The sequence below is a fragment of the Thunnus maccoyii genome, chromosome 1 (assembly GCF_910596095.1).
Source record: "Thunnus maccoyii chromosome 1, fThuMac1.1, whole genome shotgun sequence".
Lineage (NCBI taxonomy): Eukaryota > Metazoa > Chordata > Actinopteri > Scombriformes > Scombridae > Thunnus > Thunnus maccoyii.
Genome location: NC_056533.1, coordinates 31822920 through 31843755, shown reverse-complemented (window position 1 = coordinate 31843755; position 20836 = coordinate 31822920). Strand labels below are relative to the sequence as shown.

At 38.7% G+C, this 20836-nt stretch overlaps 1 protein-coding gene across 1 annotated transcript in view; it reads left to right on the top strand.

Annotated features, from left to right (window-relative positions):
- The first annotated feature begins 1945 nt into the window (after positions 1-1945).
- ddb1 (damage-specific DNA binding protein 1) overlaps positions 1946-20836 on the top strand; it is a 48746-nt gene continuing 29855 nt past the window's right edge. Inside the window, exons 1-12 of the mRNA XM_042413611.1 lie at positions 1946-2134; positions 4188-4336; positions 4952-5068; positions 6261-6482; positions 6780-6894; positions 8592-8689; positions 12516-12674; positions 14400-14483; positions 14919-15035; positions 18634-18736; positions 20243-20318; positions 20421-20529. Of these exons, the coding sequence (XP_042269545.1) occupies positions 2074-2134; positions 4188-4336; positions 4952-5068; positions 6261-6482; positions 6780-6894; positions 8592-8689; positions 12516-12674; positions 14400-14483; positions 14919-15035; positions 18634-18736; positions 20243-20318; positions 20421-20529 (1410 nt within the window). The 5' untranslated portion in view covers positions 1946-2073. The remainder of the gene's footprint in view (positions 2135-4187; positions 4337-4951; positions 5069-6260; positions 6483-6779; positions 6895-8591; positions 8690-12515; positions 12675-14399; positions 14484-14918; positions 15036-18633; positions 18737-20242; positions 20319-20420; positions 20530-20836) is intronic.

The window sequence follows — 20836 nt, the reverse complement described above, 5'->3', positions numbered from 1 at the left end:
TCTGTGTCCTCTGTGATGGTGAATATCTTTGTGTTTTGGACTATTGGTCTCACAAAACAAGACATCTGAAGACACCAGCTCGGTCTGTGGGAATTTGTAGAGACATTTTTCACTGTTTTCTTACATTTTGTAGACAAAACTACTAATCGGTTAACCAAATAAAATATTCAGCAGATTAATAAATAACAAAAATAATCATTAACTGCAGGTCTATTTGTATTTAATATTCAACAGTAAAAGAACATTTACACATAATAGAATATGCTCTTTGGTCTCCGCTGCAGCAGGCAAATGTAAAAAAATTTTAGATCTTCATGTTGGATCAAAGTAAGAAACAAAAGTCTGTTTTGCTGATCTCAGTCATTATTCACTAAATGAGCAGCAGCAGCATTTCTCTACCTACTGTATTCATTAAGGATCAGAGGTAATATTAGGTTGTGTAGTAGAGCTATTGGAACAGCAGGGGTCACTGCTTTCAAAGGAAACTTAAGAACAAAATCTTAATATATCTTATATTATTCCCTTGCTGGTATGCTGCCCATGAATGTTGAGTGATTAAAACAAGTTGATTGATTAGTCTCAGTGCCTCTCAAATAACGTAGAAAGGTTTCTTAGTCCATCAAAAGCTCACAATTTAAAATGACCACATGTCTTTGTCTAGAACAACAATGTTCCATATTCAGAAAGTTGATGTGGAGATATTTTATCAATGCTTAAACAATTTCTGTGACTAAAAAGCACAAAACTATCATTCTTTTAGAAAACACTGTGAAACACAGCTGATATTAGTTCTTTGTTATTTGTATTATAATCAATTTATTTTAGTTTTTATACCGTCTCTGCCCTATCTTATAATTCTAGAGCTGACATGCATGTACAAACTTATGTCTGTTATTCCCCTGTTGGTCATATGCGATATTTTCTATGTTCAATTAATGGATTAATGTTGATGTTGATATCATAATGGCCTTTACATTTTAGGGGGAAGTCAGAAAACTGGTCTCTAACTCCCTTGCTTAAGTACATTTTACTTTATGAATAAAGGATGTCCCTAATAACCAGAAGTATTCAGATTCAGATTTTCTCTAATCTTTGATTTTTGGTGAAATATTGGATTTTTTTTTTTTAATGACTCCAGCCTATTGAAATAAAGGCCTTTTATTTTTCAAACCCACCTTGAGTGCCTGGACCTTGATTTTTTGTGCCAATTTTTTGGTCATAATTCTTCTGCTCTTCTTCATTTGGACATTTATTGAAATGAAACCATGTCAGAAGTTTGAGGGATGAAAGGAAATGCATTAAAGATTCGGTTCATCGTTGCAAAAATTACATTTGCTTTCAGTATCTAAAAATTTGGCGAAATATAGATTTGTTGGATATATGTTGTGTAAAATTTTGATGTGTATTTCTTTAATCTTATTGGTAAGACAGAATTTATATAGTAATAGTCATGCCCTCTGCCAATCAGTACCTATAAAAATGTTGTCACAAAAAAGTTTTCCTCCATAAGTAATTTTCCTTTTTTTCATCATATGTATTACGTATATGTTTATTGTTGCATTCATAACGTCAATACCATCTATCCTCAGTGCTTCTTGAATTTGAAGATTTAGTAAGGTGCAGACCACAGCACTTGTCCGTGGATCCTCCGCGACACAGGGGCGCTGTAACTCCGGATTACCGCTCTTCTGTTGCTGTTATCCTTGCCGTTATCTCCCCTCGATGCTATCCTCCATGGGATTTTTTGTCCTAGGATGGCAAAGTCATGACCCGCCTTTCTGTTCTTCTGATTGGCTGACCTTGATATTCTTACCCTAATCCCAACCAATCTCACCTCTCGTGCCTAAACCTAACCAACCTTACCAAAGAAGGTAACGAGTACTAGCCAATCAGAGGCAGAGTAGGGCGGGACGTGACTTTGCCGTCCTAGGAAAAAAAACCCGTCTCCCTCCTCCATAGTCTAAACAGCTCAGCTAACGAACTACTTCCGGGCGTTTTTGTTATCAATGATTTTGCCACTTGTGTGAGACTAAAAACACTGTTCTCGGTGTTTGTGTTTTGTTGTTGTCAAAAATGTCGTACAACTACGTGGTAACAGCCCAAAAGCCGACGGCGGTCAACGCCTGCATCACAGGTAAAATATCCGTAGTTGCTTGTTTTCTCCTTCTCGCGGTGAGGAAGCAGTTGCGTGCTAGCTGAGCTCCCGCGCTACAAGTCAAGAGCTCCAGACGGGCCTGTAGTAGCCGCTAGCTTTTGTGATGCTAAGTCAAATGTTTACTTGCTAGATAAGGCATAGTTATATGTTTGCAGCGGATGGCACGCACGTCTCTTACTGGGTTTTATCATGTCTGCTGTAACGCATCACTTAGACGATCCAGTGAAGCTTTACTCGGTTCTTCTTGTGAATCTAACGTTTGATGTACCTGATATTTGGTGAGACTGCAGAGCTGAATGCGTCTCCTCTAGCTGACAAACCATATTGTTATATCACCTCACAGTCGATCCGAACTGTGTGAAACATGAAGCCAGATTGTCCTTGGAAATACGCGTTTTCTATCTAATAGTACCACCTTATGAGCCTGTGAGCTGATGTCGTCGATTAGATCTATGAAGGGCCACAAAATATTTCATGACACACGACAAGTTGAAGCTGATGCTGAAACCACCGCATGGGCATTAAAGCATTTAACTGTCTCATACCCTACGGATTTCACACACATTTCACATTAACATAACATTAAAGGATGGGTTCAGTATATTTCAAGTCGGTCTTAAAACAACAATCAGGTGCTCCAAATGAACATTGTAACATGTTTTTCTTGCTGTAATCATTCCTCTTGTTCATACTGATCATTAGAAGATCCTTTCATAATGCAGTTACAATGTAAGTGATGGGAGACAAAATCCGCAAGCTTCCTTCTGCATAAAAATGTATTTAAAAGTTTATCTGAAGCTAATGTGAAGCTCCAGCTATCCAAATGAGTCAAATCAAGTAGATATCTTTCAACGTTACAGTCTTTTAATGCCAAAGTCTCTTTTTTTTTGTTACTGTACTTCCACCACAGCTCAACAGCAAAACACAGAGGGAATTTGATGCTAAAAAGACAGTAAATGTGGCAGATATCCAGTTGATATGACTAACTCAGATTGCTGAAGCCTTATATAAGCTTCACATTAACTTTTAAATGCATTTTTGCACAAAAAACTGTGTGGGTGCACTGTGGTTTTTGTCCTCCATCACGTACATTACAGTGAGGAAACCCCCTTTCAGTGTTCATTTGGACATGTGGCTGTTGTTTTAAGACAGACTTGAAAAATTGTGAACCTATCCTTTAATGTAGACTTTGACGTGTCAGATGCATGAGTTGTCTCTCTTAACGTCACTCTTAACGTCTACTTTCCTTTTTAATAATGTTCCTTGTAACTGTAATAATATGATGCTATGAGTTGCATTCTCTCTAGTCATCCCCATATCAGTATGAAAATGCTTCTCTGGCAGCTTTCCTCCTACTTTACATCATACAGTAATACCATAGATTTATAACTCAAATGTTTACAGACAGACAATACACAGATATAAAATCATTATTGAATGATTGAATTATTTCTTTAATTGGCTGAATAACTGTGAAAATGTCAAAGAAATGTGCCCATTTTACATCAAAGCCCAATAATTTACCATTTTGCTTGACCAACAGTCAAAACTATTGACATTGAAGAATAATCAAGTAGTTGATTGACAGAAAATGAATGGCCAACTATCTTGATATTTTATAATCGATTAACCAATTTGAGTAACCCCTTTTTAAGAAGAAAGGCTAAATGTATTTTGTTCCAGCTTCTTAAATGTGCATATTTTCTGGTTTCTTTAGTCCTTTATGACAGTAAACTGAATATCTTTGGATTAGGGACTGTTAGTCAGAACAAAACAAAACATTCAATAATGAAATCAATAATGAAATAAACAATAATTTAAAAAATCATTTGTTGCTGCCCTAATTCAATTTATTCAATTTATAACCAGCAAATGTTTGATATTTGTACTTGATGATGAATTACTCGCTGTAAATGATTAACTATTCAGTAAATAATTTGGCCAGTTGATGATATTTGTCCATCTTTTCTCATGCCGCTGTCATCTAAATAACAGCATCATTAACATGTTGTAAATGTTCATTTGTCTACAGGTCACTTCACCTCTGCAGAGGACCTGAATTTGCTCATAGCTAAAAACACACGGTTGGAGATCTATGTTGTCACAGCAGAGGGGCTCAGGCCCGTCAAGGAAGTGGGCATGTACGGCAAGATCGCCGTCATGGAGCTTTTTAGGCCCAAGGTAGGTGTTGTGCGTGTGTGTGCGTGTGTGTGTGTGTGTGTGTGTGTGTGTGTGTGTGTGTGTGTAGTTGGGAACAGTGTGTAAGTCCTCTAAAGTCTGTCTTTATGTTGGGCTGCAGTAGACTAGTTTCTTGGCGAATATGTTATAATGAACTGTGTGTTATTTGAGAAAGAATACACATCACTTACTACTTACACAAACTAAAAAAAGAAGAAACAGGATGCTGCTAAGGAGGCCCCTGGGGCCCTGAGTGTTATTAGATGCGTGCACTACAGACTGCAACTTAATCTTGATAAGATAACAGTGAAAGCAATGGTATATGGGGAGCAAAAGTCATCAGCACAGCTGTTAAAAAGACGCTTTTAAAAGCAACTGCAGCATCCATCACAACAATCACTATTACACCACTAACAACCATTAGTGGTTGTTATAAATGTTGTTTAGGAAAAGAAAAGAAATAATCCAGGAAGAATAGTTAACTGTTAACTAACTAACATAGACTGTTCATGTCTGTCTTCTTATAGTTTGTAGTTTTTGAGCTGGTTTGATGAAATTAAAGAGGGTTCTGCATGTTTGGTCTGTGTTGACTTTACTGTCTTGTTGTCTTTTGTTCAGGGTGAGAGCAAAGACCTGCTGTTCATCCTCACATCCAAGTACAACGCCTGCATCCTAGAATACAAACAGAACGGGGAGAGCATCGACATCATCACCCGTGCCCACGGCAACGTCCAGGTGAGTGAGACAACAATACAAATATGATGTATATTTTATGTCGGTATATGTTTAATATTTAAATATTTAAATGAAAAAAATATCATCTCCCGCAGACTGTCAGCACTCAGGGTAAATGTATTCAGTTGCTACGTTTCTGTTAAGCCTTCAACACCTTCATCGGGCATTTCACACATGTGACATGATGTGATGTGTCTGATGACGTCGGCTTTACAAAATCGAAAATACTGAATAAATTTACCATAATTGCTGATAGTGTGTGTTTTGAACCATTACTTTATCTGCTACACGCCTGTCTATGTACATGTATGCAAAGACCACTTCTTATAAAAGTCAATTTTGATTCTTTTTTTTTTTATGTTTCATATGAAGAGCAATATGTATTTTGATCTTCTTTCATCAACCTTGGTCAAACACACTAGTCCATACTTTAGAGCTATGGTAAACCCTCTCTAATAGAGCTGTAAAGTGGGAAGGGCCACTGTTTTTTCCCTTCTTGTATTCCCATGGCAAATATTTCTTTAAACAATCTCCTCAGTATTACTTTACACAAGACTCTCACGGATAATGTAACACTCCTTTAGGTTTGTATTATGGACTGACAATACCCTTGAGCCTCAGCCACCGTTGCTATGGAGAGGAAGCCCGTCAGAGGTGCAAATCAGAGCATTAATAAATTCAAAACTCTTCGTCGCTTTGTGCCATCAGCTGCTGAATTCACTCAAAAGTGACCAAAAAATTAAAACCGATTTGCCACAGATTATAAAACTGGTTTTCTCAAAACCATGATCTTTAGCTTCTGCCCGCCATTAGAGGCGCACGTGACTGGATTTTAAGCTCGATGATTGGCTGTCTCCTTGCCATAGAAGAGCTCAAACTGTGAGTAACGTAACATCGTCAATGCGAAAATTCAAGTTGAGCTAGACTGTCTAAACACTGTCCCACTGTTTTTATGACAAATGTTAATATAATACAATCAAAATAGGCGAGTATATTTTAATTTAAACTTTTAGCACCTTTATTTGCTTTAATAGGGATTATATAAACGAAGTTTGGGAGTTCTGATGTTATATTTTCAAGTGTAAAAGCTGCAAATGGTTTACCAGCTATACTCCATTCAACAGTCTGACAACACACCAAATGTGGGTTTTATCTGCAGTGCACAACAAACCTTTCCAAACGTCTTTTTCAGGATCGCATCGGGCGTCCATCAGAGACAGGTATTATCGGAATCGTTGACCCAGAATGCCGTATGATTGGCCTCCGGCTGTATGACGGGTTGTTCAAGGTGATCCCATTGGACCGGGACAACCGTGAGCTGAAAGCCTTCAACATTCGTTTGGAGGAGCTGCAGGTCATCGATGTTCACTTTTTGTATGGTTGCCAGGCGCCAACTGTCTGCTTCATCTACCAGGTACTGTTGGAGGATTGGTGCTGGGATGTGGGAGTGCTGTTCAACATAAATCTACATTCTTGATTTTAAAATATTAAAGATGCATTTAAAACCATATCTATTGAACTGTGTTCCAGCAGTTGTAGTTTTCAGTTTAATGTTCGGCTAAAATATTAATTGATTAATGAAAATAATGATCAGCAGATGAATTTATAATGAAAATAATTGCCCAAATACAAATTTTCTTGAAATGCTTTGTAATAAGTTTGGTTTTGAAATCTAATCTGGTGTCTTCTTGTGCCCCGTCGCTTACTGTAGGACCCCCAGGGTCGCCATGTGAAGACCTACGAGGTTTCTCTGAGGGAGAAGGAGTTCAACAAGGGCCCCTGGAAGCAGGAGAATGTGGAGGCTGAGGCATCTATGGTCATCCCAGGTAATGCAGTGTTTCTGCTGGTAACATCTTGCCATGGCGGGCTGCCAAGGCAAAATCTTTGCTGCCACAGGAAAAAAAAAAAAAATCATGACAGAAGTAAAAAAATGTTCTGCAATCGATCATCTGTAAGGTGGTGATAAAACTCAGTCCGAGCTGTCTTAAGTCAGTCATTTTTTTGTCTTGACGTTCTAATAAAATCAAAAACAGCAAACAGGAAGCAGCAAACCAGGTAGTTACTAAGGTAATGGCTGAAAAAACTCTCAAATACCATCACACAAACTGCTAATATGTGTATTTTTAACATTTTGTCACCACTACAGAAACACTAGCTAACTGCTGAAGTATGATAAGGTTGTCTGACGTTGACTGCTGTTAGTTATTGGTTTGATTAATGGTTTAACAATATGTGTTTGTATTGATTACTGAAGGTGGCTGATCAGGCTGATTATCAGCTAATTGTACTCAGCTTCTAACGGCATTATGCAGTAAAAGGTCGCCCTTTGTGTGCATGTTTTTTAAACTACTTTCCTAATTAAACACGGCGTGCTCGATGGTCCCAATGAAACTTGGAAACTCAGCGTTCTGGTTGCCCTTTAGCTTCCCTTTTTACACAGTCAAATTAACCTTTATTCACCCAGAAAAGCTAATATTTCTCTGTATAAAATGACCACCTCTTTCTGTCAGCTACTGTGTTTCCGCAGTGTATTTACTGTTTTTTCACACATGATTTCAGGCCAGCTGGAGGAGTTAAATCTGTGATTTTCTGCCAGTGTAATTATCCAGGCTGCTGCTGTTTCTACTGTATTTCATGCAGGTTGTAGGGTTTCCAAACAGATATACTCCCAACATCCAGCAGCTGAAAGTGCTGTGTCCAGATAGGAAATAGTTGAAGGAGGTTTTCTGTGGGCAGCTGTATAGACTGTGTAGCTGTTTTAATGTTGTAAAAATACCTTGTTTTCCCATATAACCTGGAAAACCTGGAAATTTAAGGCTGATATGATCTAAGAAACTTATAAGATACAAAAAAAACATTAAATGAAAATGAGTTAATAACAGGAATAGTCAGCGTGTAGTGTCTGTTGTTTCTCTTCACAGTTCAATCAGCAGAAAATAAAACACCACAAATAGTATTATTATTATCATCTGATTTTTACCTACTGTATATGTATTGTTTTTCAATCAGATTTTCCTTCATTTAAAAAAAAAAAAAATCTGGGTTTTCTGTTAAGTAAAACCTGATAATAATGAGTCCGATCCTGTAGTCAGTAATTCATATTTTTTGACATAAGATGGTAAAATTGGTTGTGACATCAGCTTGAGCTCAGGCTTTACATCCTGCGGTTGGAAATATTCCAGCAAGCAGCAGCTTGTGTGACAGAAATGAACCATGACAAATGTTCCAGTTTATAAAAATATGATAAACCACAACACAGCACTCAAAGATTGTAGTCATCCAAAACAGAATAAAACATTTAATAGTATTTTAGTGTAAATCAACAAACACAACAGCTACATGGTGCTGAGAATCCTGAAAGGAAGCAATTTAAGGATTTAATTGATAGTAACTGGTACATATAATTGATGATGAAAATATTTGTTGAATCCAAGCTGTTTAAAAATAAAATGCAAAAAATAGTCTTTCTGTGAAATTGTATAGGTTTATATTTAACTGTGTTGTCTGTGTGCTTGTATTTAAGTTCCAGAGCCATTTGGTGGCGCTATAATCATAGGACAAGAGTCCATCACCTACCACAATGGGGACAAATATTTGGCCATTGCACCACCCACTATCAAGGTAATAACATCATATAACGGGCAAAAAAAAGTGCTTTTTTCCCATCTTTTTTTTCCAAAATGTCATTTCATCACAAATGCAGGTATTTTAACACAGCAGTTGCAGTATATCACAGTGTTTATTTGTCTAGTAAACCAAGAATAATGTTATTTTCTCAGTGTGATGGGTGCCTTGGTATTTTCCTTGTCATAATTAGGAAGTAAAGCAGCAGGATAGCTCTTTAGCCCATGTCATATAAAGCTAGTAACTCTTTATTATGCCAACATATAAATGTTTTGCTGAATTCGTGAAACCCCGGTGAACAAGTTTGAGTTAATGTATCGTGAAGGATGTTGAAGTTGCATTTAAAGGCAGTTTTCTAACCACTCCGCTGATGACTTTAGCTCCCCATACACCATTGCTTTTAGTGTTATTTCATCAAGATTAAGTCGCAGTCTGTACTGCTCTGTACACATTTAACAAAGCTCAGGGCCCCAAGGAGCTCTTCAGCAGCCAACATCCTGCTTCTATAATTAGAGAATGTTCTCTCGACGTCCCGCTGCTCTTTGGTACCGTGGCCTCATAAATTTGGCAGAGAACTTGTCATATTGTTCAGATATAGTAGCTTCTCCTTCATTAGAATATTCAGCAGGTTACGGTTAAGTGTAGATAACAGTTCAAGAACGAGACCTTTCAAAACGTAATGGCAAAAATAAGTTTCGCACATTCGAGCGGTGGTAATTTGTGCTCATCTGCCTGTAGTGTTTGAAGCATTTGGAGACGGTTTTGTGTTAATGTTAATGGGTATTCAAACTTGAGTGCATTTGTGTTTGCGCACCTGCCATCAGGCCATTTAAATATCAACTGCTAAGAGCTTACTTTTTTCCCCACAATTAATTTTATTGTCTTTATTTTCCCGTTCAGCACTCATGAAAATATTTGTCTCAGATGGAGAAAGTTTTAAAATTCACAAAATCTTTTTACTTGTGTGTAGGCTGCAACAGGATCGCCCTACTTGTCCTGCTGTTCGGACTTTGAACACCATTAAAGTTTTATACAACTTTATAATTATAGGGTCTCGAGAATAAGTGTTATATATCACAGTGCAGTAGGTAAACTCCACTTGTGCAAACAAGACATAACCACCATTCAACTAAATATCCATACATGTTCAGTTAATTAAATGTTTTGCTGCACTCTAAAGTACTGACACCCCGTTATTGGTTGTGTAAACAAAAATGCAACACTCTCAAGCAGATGTTTGAGGGAAGAGGTGGAAGGGTTTTTTTTTGTTTTTTTGTTACTATGTGATACTTAATTTGCACCTACTGTAAAATTAGAATTCAGCTGAAACACACTCGACAGTGTCAAGAAAACTCAGAAGTATATTCTTTGACACTTAACAGCATTTTTGGCAGCTAATTACTGAATTGAGACTGTTGAGAACAGAAGGGAGGAAAAACAAATGTGAGATATCAAAAAGTTCTGCCAGTTAAATGTGTCTCTGCTCATCTTATATATTTTTATACTGGTCTGTAGTAGACCAGCAAACTAGTTTCGCTTGTTGAATCTAGCAGACTAATTACCTGCCATTCGGGAGGGTGGGCGGGGGGGGGGGTTTGGGAGGCTTTGAAAATAAAAGTGAATCCACGGTTTGACAAAAGATGTAAGCAATAGCACAGGCAGGAGGATTTTGAAAATGAGTTTTGTAAAGGTTCGATCAAGTGAGAAATTGACTCAGCTTTTACAGTAGACAAGGACAATAACAATACCTTCTGTTAAATGAGAAGTAGAGCAGGCTCAGTCACACTATGTGATTTTAATGCCAGTTCCAATCATGACTACTATTCTTCTAAGCAATTGGCCAGCTTATCTGGTAGTTATAGTGGAGACAGGAGACTGTGGCTCTTCCAGCAATTCCAGACCCAAAGCTCTGAAGATATTCTAACATGTTGTTGTCAGGCTCATATTGCTCGAGAAAGCCCAACCAGAGGCCTGTACAACGAAGCGAGATTAGTAGGTTAGCCAGCCATCTTTGGGCTTAACTTTCCCAGTATCACGAACCTGGCTCACTTGGATAAATCACCATGGCAACTTATGCTGAACAGCTAACTTCAGAGGATCGGATCACAAGCTGTCAACACCCCGAACACTGACAAATCAAATCACTGGAAAAATAGAGTCATCATTCCTTCGGGAGCCTGACATGGACAAAAATCAATGCAGTATATACTTTTATATGTCGGTAGAAACATTTTATTGTTCCAGGCTTTCTATTCCTACTCAGGTTTTAAAACAGAGCTTCTAACAAACATAATGAAGATTTTAACTGCATTTTAATTGTACAAAGTTGATTTTATCCCTGGAGTGATAGCTGACAGCAGTGTGGATGGTTTTACACTCTAACACCAGACAGCTGTGTGATAATAACTAGAAATAAAAAGGAAAGATTGTCTCCTATTAGAAAAATAATCCACACACTGTTAATTGGCTCCCATGATTATTATTATTATGACATTTTGCTCACATAGACCTCATCAGTCATTAACTACTTTTCCACACTTTACTTCTGTAGCAGAAACAGTCTGACATTACTTTTGAGTTTTTTTTTATGTGCATCATTCAACTAAATAGCTTGTAGCTGACTGGGCTAGTTGATAGCCAGCTTCATGATACTGGTTATCCAGGACGGCCAATGTTGGGCTCAGTGAAACCAGCTCATCCAAAAAGAGCCAGACTACGTTGAACTTGCGTTGTAGTACCGGTCCAAGGACTGAAAGCTGAGAGTGACCCAGATAACATCCAAAGATTAGGGGGAAGGTTTTATAAGACAAGCTATAGTTTACATCACCCACTCCTGTAGATGGATCGCTTTACTTAACTAGCTTCACTCTGTTAAGTTGACTGTGCAGTTTTATTTGAGGACTATATCTAATATAACATGATGTAATATAATATGACAACATACTTTTATCAGACCACAAAAATCAGAAAGCCTCAAAAGTAGAGCCTAGTCATTATTAGCCAATAGTTGCTTATCTATCATTGTATAAATCAATTAATTCATCACAAGAAACTGCAAAACAGGAATGTTCAAGATATGTTCAAAGTCATTTAAAAAAAGTGTTACCATGACATAGTTTGTCCACCAGAGAGCGCTGACAAGTTAATTTTTCAATTATAAAACGTCCTGCTCACTACTCATCTTGTCCCCATTATTTAATTACCAAATTTAAGGAATCCTTACAACTGTTTGTTTATGTAATGTGCTTATAGAATTAAGTATAATTCTTCAAAATTTAATTACTGATATTGTTATCAACCTCAAAAACCCAGTAGCGATTGGGCTCTGATTATTGCACTGAACTGAAGTGCTCAACAAAATTCTTCTGTAATTAATACCCTCGTGTTTCACATCACACGCGTGTGATCGACTTTCAGATTGTAGTCTTTCAAACACGGAGCAAAGAAATGTTTCTGAACAGTGTGTGAGATTCTCTCCTTTATGTGTGAAGCTTCATAATCGTCCGTTTGTCACTCAGCTAACCGACGGGACGGCAGGTTAAATCTGCGCTCCTTTTGTCGGGATAAAAGACTCAGCGCTTTGAGTTGCATTTAAGCCGTACCTCCGAGAAACTCCTCCGTGTATGTTTTCATAATGAGGGGAACAAAACAGACATTCAGAAGACAGATGTATTTGGCTGTACTTCCCATATAGATAATTCATGAAGTGAAGATGAAAGTTTTTATGGGTACTGATGTGATTTAAAGAGTTTTGTTAGGCTTCACCTCCACCGTAAGCATTATCTGAATGATTTTTTTGTTTGTGGTCCGCTCTTAATTACAGCAAAGCACCATCGTCTGTCACAACCGGGTGGATCCCAACGGCTCGCGCTACCTGCTGGGAGACATGGAGGGGCGTCTGTTCATGCTGCTGCTTGAGAAGGAGGAGCTGATGGATGGCACGGTGGCGCTCAAAGACCTGCACGTGGAGCTGCTGGGAGAGGTCCTCCATTTATCTTCTTCTCTGTTTCTTTTTTATCTACGTCTGTCTCTTCACTCTGTTTATCCACCTGCCTTTATCCCTGGCATTTCTCCCATCTGTTTCTCTTTACCTGGCTCAACCACCCTCTCTGTTGGTTGTTGATTTTTTTTTTTCACCAGCTGCCTTTTCCTCTCGGTGCCCCTTTGTTACAATTGACTTTTTATTGGTTTATAGCCTTGACAGAAGCTAATGGATCAGTCCACACTTGCGCAGGAGATGAGAAAAATGATCCCACATCTTTGTTGCTTGCTCGCCAAGGCGTCACTTATCCCTTTTAAAGTTGATTTATGCAACGACTGTATGTCAATACCATGCTCAAAGCTAAATCTCACATTAATGGCAGACAGCTTTTGGCTTGTGGCACCCATCTCTAATGACTTGCCAAGAAGTTTAGAAAGGTAAAATGCTTTCTCGCTGGTCCACTGAGTGGTGCTGGAGCTGGATACAATCGAGGAGAATAGGACTGCCGAGCTAGAGACAGATTGCTTTTCAAATCGTTCTAAACTTTATTGTTAGGACCAGTCTGCTCAGTCAACAGGCAGCAGCAGCAGCTCCGCATTAAAACGTCAGACAGAAAAAAAAGTCTTTATGGTGCACCAAGAACAACTTAGAGTGTGTAAGGCCATGTTCACACAAATGCAGCTGAACTTGAAGACATTGTTTATGACAAACAGAGTTCTGTCATCGCTGTCAGTTAATGGTTTAGTATGTAAAAACTCAAAATAATAAGGATCTTCCGTCTGAAATCACCAGAGGCTAAAGTGATGATCAGTAACTACAAATATAAGAGTATTCAGTTTACAGTTGTATGATGTGAAGGAAAGCAAACAAATACTACACTAAATGATTGAAAAGCTGTGAATAAATAAAATGATTTTTAACATTAACAACAATAAAACATATAGTCCATCTATCTCATAGTTAAAAAGCCTCCTCAGCATCAGGCAGGCAAAGCTTTTTAGAGACCTCTTAACAGAGTATCTTATTTTCTTCAGCTGATACAGTTCAGTACTTCCATGATCCAATCTCCAAATGTAGGACTTGAAACATGTTTCCATTTAAAAATAATAGGTACCTGGGCAGTAAAATGATAAAAGCCAAGACTGTTTGTTATGGGATAGGTTGTTATTGCAGGAAAAGCCACCAATCCCGAGAATAATTGCTGCATCAGTGTTTTCAAATATTGTAGTCCAGTACTCCGATAATTGGAGACAAGACCAGAGCATGTGTAAGAGACTGCATCTGTTTCAAGTATCTTTATTATTAAGAAACATTTTGGACTCTAAATAGAAGCAGACAGAAGAGTGAACCCAGTCAAACATAGCTCTGGTTGGTTTTACATAGACGATGTAAACGATGACTTGATTTTCAAAATCATCATTAATTACATTTTTGACTTTAGGCTAACTGATGAATCATTTAAACATTATGCACAAGTGTAAAACCGTGGCTCATAATTTTAGCCGTTAACCATGATAATGAATGAGCCGCTGTATACGGATCCTCAATCAAATCAATGTTTAATGTTTGTCAGCGATCAGCTATAATGACTTAACAAAGTGATCAATCACAGAGATTTTGGGCGAAGTTTGCTTTGTAACTTAATGCGTATGAAATGCCTATAAATGTACGTCGGTGTTGAGGAGGTCTAAGAGATTGAGATGTTGTGTTTCTCTCCACTGACAGACGTCCATTGCTGAGTGTTTGACCTACCTGGATAACGGTGTGGTGTTTGTGGGCTCCAGACTGGGCGACTCCCAGTTAGTGAAGGTAAGCAATAAGACACCGAACCTTTTCATATGTTCAACAAGATGAACAGTGTAAATCTGCTTTGTTAATCAAGTGATTTAGGAAAATTCTCTCAGGTTATTGGAAATCTAACAAAAAAGGGATCTAACAAAAACTGGACTAGAGGGCGTTAAACTCTTGTTAAAAATAAAATGTTTGTACCTCCAGTGTGTTCCATAAACCTGGTGTGTAAGTAAAAGTCTGTGCTGAAGTTAATGAAATAGTTTCATAATGTGGAACGGGGGGGATGAGAGTATCGTGGAGGTATTTTGCCCCTCTAGTGTGGAGTCTCAACTAAACATTTAATCTTTATAATCTTTAAAGAGAAGTCCATAAAAAGTGACAAATGAAGTCCTGTCCGGCCGTGCACTCCCGTCCTTTGTCTTTGATTGATAAGGTCTGTTTGTTCCTCCGCAGCTCAACGTGGACAGCAACGACCAGGGCTCGTATGTGGCGGTGATGGAGACGTTCACTAACCTGGGGCCCATTGTGGACATGTGTGTGGTAGACCTGGAGAGACAAGGCCAGGGCCAGGTAAACAAACTCAGCCCCCTCTTTTAGTTTTTTTGCCAAAGCAAAAAACAGGAAAGAAGCAACACATTTTATATTAAAGTTACATACTGAAAGCAAATCATTCAGATAAAATAAAAGGTTTCTCGGGGCATTCGCCAAAGGATTTAGACATGACAGGGCGATTACTGAAAACCCTCTTAACTGTCATGGGATGCACTTTATAGCTTATGGTGAGTCTGCATCCGTGTTTTCCTCTTTATCGTCTTCTTTTTTTTTTTTTTTAACATCCTTCGGGGAGTCTGGGCTTATATACCGCCAGCCAGCTTTCTTGAGACGTGCTAACACTGTTTTGTCAGCAGAATTAAACATGCAACATACTACAGCACAAACCTGCCACTGGCCAGAATAGCAGATTACAATGTATTCAGGAAATTTTTGCTGACATACAATACTTTACTTCCTGTGCCTTTTTTTATAGGCGCTCTGGGTGTTCTTCTTTTGTCTTATTGGTTTTTATTTTTTTGCCAGTGGCCCCTGTACACCTGGCATTAATATGTCTAGATATGATTTAGCTGGATGTGCAGTTAACACCTGATGTTAAAATGCATCTCTGGTACACAAAATTTAAATTGGCTTCTTTGTTCCTTTTGCAAAAACCGTAGATTGCAGCTCATGTCGTTTCTTCTAATAATATTTACACGCTTTAAAACTCACGGTGAAGACCTCATCTCATTTGTTCCCCTGTCTGCAAGTATCCCTAACAATCCATCATCTTTAGCAGTTCAGTGAACTAAAGTTTGTTTACTTTCAGCAGTTGTCAAACCGTTTCTATTCTGGATATAATCTCATCACCTGTAATGCATGTTGATGTCTAGTTTAAAAGGCTAGAAACTAGAAGATGCAGTTTGTTTCCTATCCAGTAATAAGGAATTGATTTCTTTGTGTTAAGATAGGTATTTAAAAAATTCTTTATGTGAAATGAAACCAGCTGCTGAATGTCAAATGTATGTTGGCAGTTTTTTCTGTTATTTTTATACTGTTATAATATTGGACGTCTATGTTAAACATGGTCAAAGGTCCAGAACTTGAAGTGTATAAAAATGCTCCCCTGAAAGACAAAAGCAAAGAGTTCAACCTACTCTGAACGCTTCATTTGCAACGTTACCTCTACTTCCTCCTCGTGATGACGTCAGATTGTTCGCACGTGCCCACAAACAGCCATCCGTTGGTAGCCTTTATTGCCAAGGTTGTTGCTAAGGTTGTTCCAGGTTTGTTCATGTTGTCCACTCTCATCATATATATTTAGGGGGACCTTAAGAAGACAGGAGCTAAAACAGCCTGTTTCAGACAGAGGCTGAACTGAGGGGCTGCATAAAGGACCAGTATAAGATAGATAAGGAGTTTTTTTTAACTATAAATCATGCAAAGATATTCCATTAGAGCCCCGGAATATAAAAATAAACCCGGTAATGTACATGATACGTCCCCTTTAAAAATGCAGCGATATAGTTTGACAAAAACATTTTTAAACATTTGATTTGAACATTTGTCCTCCTTTGTGTTAACGTTAGCGAAGCAGAGAGAGATGAAACATTGAAGTAAGGAGACATACAGTACAGAAGGTTTTGTTGGCAGGCTTTGACACCAGCCCTCAGGGTACTTGATGTGGTTCCAAAGGCAGCGGCCCACTAGAGCACTGAGCCATTCTCTGGGCACAGACCAGCACACAATCAGCCGCCGAGTGTATTCATCCACATATTCTAGCTCATTTTAGTCCTCTGAGGCCCAGAACTAAATCCAATCACAATTATTTTAATTTGCCATTTGCTGTAAATCCACAGAGTATTTGACCTGGTTAATTGGTGCAGACACATTCCAAGACGGTTCTGACAGCGGAGGATTGACTCACAAGGGCAAAATATAACTGGACGTAGCCCAGATTCAGTACAGAAAAAGCTTTTTTTTTTTTTTATGACAGCACGCTTAAGATAAAAGCATTATTTTTCTTCTATGACTACACACTTATATTCACACGTGTGCAAACCACATCGGGCTTTATGAATGATAAAATGCTGCTTAAATGACAAATACATGAGCATATCATCTTATGTGTAGAACTGCAGGATTCAATCAGTCCCATGAGTGTATGAGTGCATTTGAAAGCATGTTCAGTTAGGTGGGTTGCCAGGTTGGGGATGGTTATTTCCATTAGGATGAGGCTGTCGGGTAGCGAATGGTATAGGCTGAGATTATGTGGGCTCTGGTATTAATCCTATTAGTGCACCATGACCGGATGAATATGTAACATTCTGGTGCTCTCCGGTCTGACTGTACAGACAGCCGTGTTATTTACCTTCAGGGTGTTGGATCTCGACACCGTTGTCATGTTTGTTCTCGCAATCTCAGAGGAACTCTATTATAAACTGACACTGATTGACAAATCCTTCTCTGTTACTGCCGTTTACACTACTGTGATGACACTGACTAGTACTACCACTTCAACCAGAACTTGTACTTAAATGACATTTAGAGCTACTACAACTTGGACCAATGAGAACTGTGAGCATTAATGTGACTACCAGTACTTCTACCTACAGGGTCTACTTCTACCACTATTACCACCACTTAACCTGGTTTATGGTCATTACAACTACTGATGATAATGATAACTAGAGCCAATCGACAGAAAATTAATCTGCAACGATACTGATAAGCAATTTGTTATTTTTTAAAGTAAAAATCCCCAACATTCCCCTTTTCCAGCTTCTTAAACGTGAGCTGAACATATTTGGGTCTTGGGCTGTTAGTCGTACAAAACAAGTAATTTAAAGATGTCACCTTGGTCTTTACAAAATTGTAATGAACATTGTTTTGTACTATTTTATAGACCAAACGATTAATCGATAAATGGAAATAATAATTAGCAGATTAATTGATAATGGAAAAAATGTCCAAACACAAACACAATATAAAAATGCTCTACAACAATCAGTTTAAAGGATAATTCTTGCATATTACATCTATTTTTTTCTATTTCTGTTGGTTGTGATAAAACTGTTCTCACCAAAGAGACGTGAAGACACAACTACAACATTCAGCCAGATTGTCTAAACCCCTTCATTTGGAAGTAAAACAGAGAGTGAGCCTTCCAAAAATAGTAATGATCCCTCATTACCAACACAAGTACGCTACGCTGAACAAGCAAGTTGGTCTGGAAAAGATGTTTATATATCGGACAGTTTGGTTTCGGCTCGTCTTTGTTTTCTCTTCCAAATAGATTAGGATACACTGACTGATCGTCTAACTACTCGTGTTCCTCGGACGTCTTTTTAGCAATATTTTCACTGCGTGTTCAGATCTCAGCAATAGGCTCTCACTAATTAATAATTAGTGAGTGCAATGTGATTATTACTGGTATGAATGATGGGTAAACCGAATAATAAGATCCAGGTTGTATGAAACCAGAATTATCCTTAAAGCAAACATAAGTGTCAAGAAGAAGTAGAAATAAGAAGGTATCACAAGATGACTAAGATGTAAAAAGATAAACAACTCAACAGCCCACAATCCCTTGCATCTCAGCTGATGTTTCTCTTATGTTTCCCTTTGCCGCCTTCAGCTGGTGACTTGCTCAGGTGCGTTCAAGGAGGGATCACTTCGGATCATCCGCAACGGCATTGGGATTCATGAGCATGCCAGCATTGACCTGCCTGGAATTAAAGGTTTGTGTCTTCTCTCTCTCTCTCTGTGTGTGTGTGTGTGTGTGTCTCTTTCACCGTCTCCCTCTCAAGTCTCGGCTTTATCGAGACCGTAATCCTCTACTGACACGATAGCGGAGCCACTTGAACCCGCACATCTGTTTGCCTCGCCCCGGCCAAGACGCCAGCTGTTGCCCATCCGAACTCAACATGTGAGCGTGAGCAGATGGCTCAGATGTCAAAGGTCTCAGTACTTTCAAAAAGAGCAGGAAAACTGCCAAGGCTATGCAGGAGGAAAGATTTGTTTTCATTTAGTGTACCAACAAGCAACATCGCCACTCCTGAAATAGCAAACTGTCGAATTGAAGAATCCCATCAGGTGTTAACGACAGCAGACACCTCTTAATCTCAGAAAATTGGGTTTCTTTCCCAAGACTGTTCCTCGATGCTTAAATGAGACACACAGATCAGTTAAGGTCCGCTTGCACTTGTTAGGCTTCAGCTGTTTATTGACCATCTCTGCCCTAAAAGTCTGAGCTGCTGGCTCCTGCCCCCAGCCTCTTGATGTGAGGCAATTACTCACTTTTCCAATCAATGGCTCTCAGAGAGGCATCTTCAACCTGTACTAGGGCTGCACAGTCGTTGCAAAAAAATCATAATCGCGATCATTTTCGGTCAATATTGAGATCACGATTATTTAACGTGATTACTCATCGACTCACGGAACAGAAATGCTTCCGTTTTATTAAACGTATCAATCCAAACGGACGCGAGTGACGTGCATCTCTTTCCGACAGCTGTTTAAATCACACAAACATCTCGCTGTATAAGTGTTTTGAACTTAATAACGGTATCTACATTGACTTATCAAGGCTCCCGGTCTGTCTGTGAGCTCGCCTCTTTCACCAGAGGCAGATTTCCCCTCACTCACTACGGTGGGTGGGGGAAATGAAATCAATGAATCAATAAATACAAACACTGTTGATTTCTGCCTGCGGAGCTGAGATGAAAACTATTTTGGTTCAGTAAATCTCTGCTGTCAGTCATCCCGGCGAAGGCAGTTCGTCCTCTGACAAACGGCCGGTTCTGTGGACAGAGATGCTCGACGCAGATTTAACAGAAAGAACGCGTTTACACACCGCTCACGTCTCGCTTCTCATGTGGGTTCCGATTCCCGGAGTGAATTCAGGTTTTGAGGGAGGGGCGGACTGCTGTAAATGAAAGGGGTGCGCTGGATTTATAACACAAGACAAAACGAGAGCATCATCATTGCGAAATGGAATGCGGCACAATAATTGTTTTATCTTGATTATCTTGTTTTCATAATTGTTAGAAAGTAAAATTTGATTAATTCCCCGTTTTTAACCTCTACATCTTCCAGTGTGTTAACATTTGACTGCTTGGATACTCGCTAGATATCGTATTTCTCCTTGTTATTGTTGTATTGTTGTTCTTGTTATCGTATTTCTCACTCACTGATGAAGAAAGTAGCTTCTCTTTCTGAAATCCTCTCTTGAATTCCCCTTTAAGGTTTGTGGCCGCTCCGCTCCGAGGCAGGCAGAGAGACTGATGACATGCTGGTGCTGTCTTTCGTGGGTCAAACACGGTGAGTGTTTGCCAAGTAGCGAGCCAGATAAGTGTAGAGACAATTCTGAATGCCTCATCTTATCTTTAAGAGTGTTTTTTTTTTTTTTTTTTCTCCCCCTAGAGTGTTGATGCTGAGTGGAGAGGAAGTTGAGGAGACTGAACTACCAGGCTTTGTGGACAACCAGCAGACATTTTACTGTGGCAACGTGGCGCACCAACAGCTCATTCAAGTTTGTATACACACACATTCACGCACTTCTGTTAGCACGTGCAATTAAGTACACTAGAACACGCTTTTGTAAGGGTCACATCGGCACTCGTATGATTACTTGAGCCTACTCCTCTAGAATTAGCTAAAGCAGGAATATAATCTAATTTCACAAATTCAAAATTAATTATAGAAATCAATTATTCAACTTTAGCCTTTCTCCATTTAATAAGATATAGTTTGCTGGAGCTGAATCATACATGATTGAAAGGGATAGTCATGAATATGAAGAGCGTAAAAGGACTTCATGTATTTTACACTTGAATGAG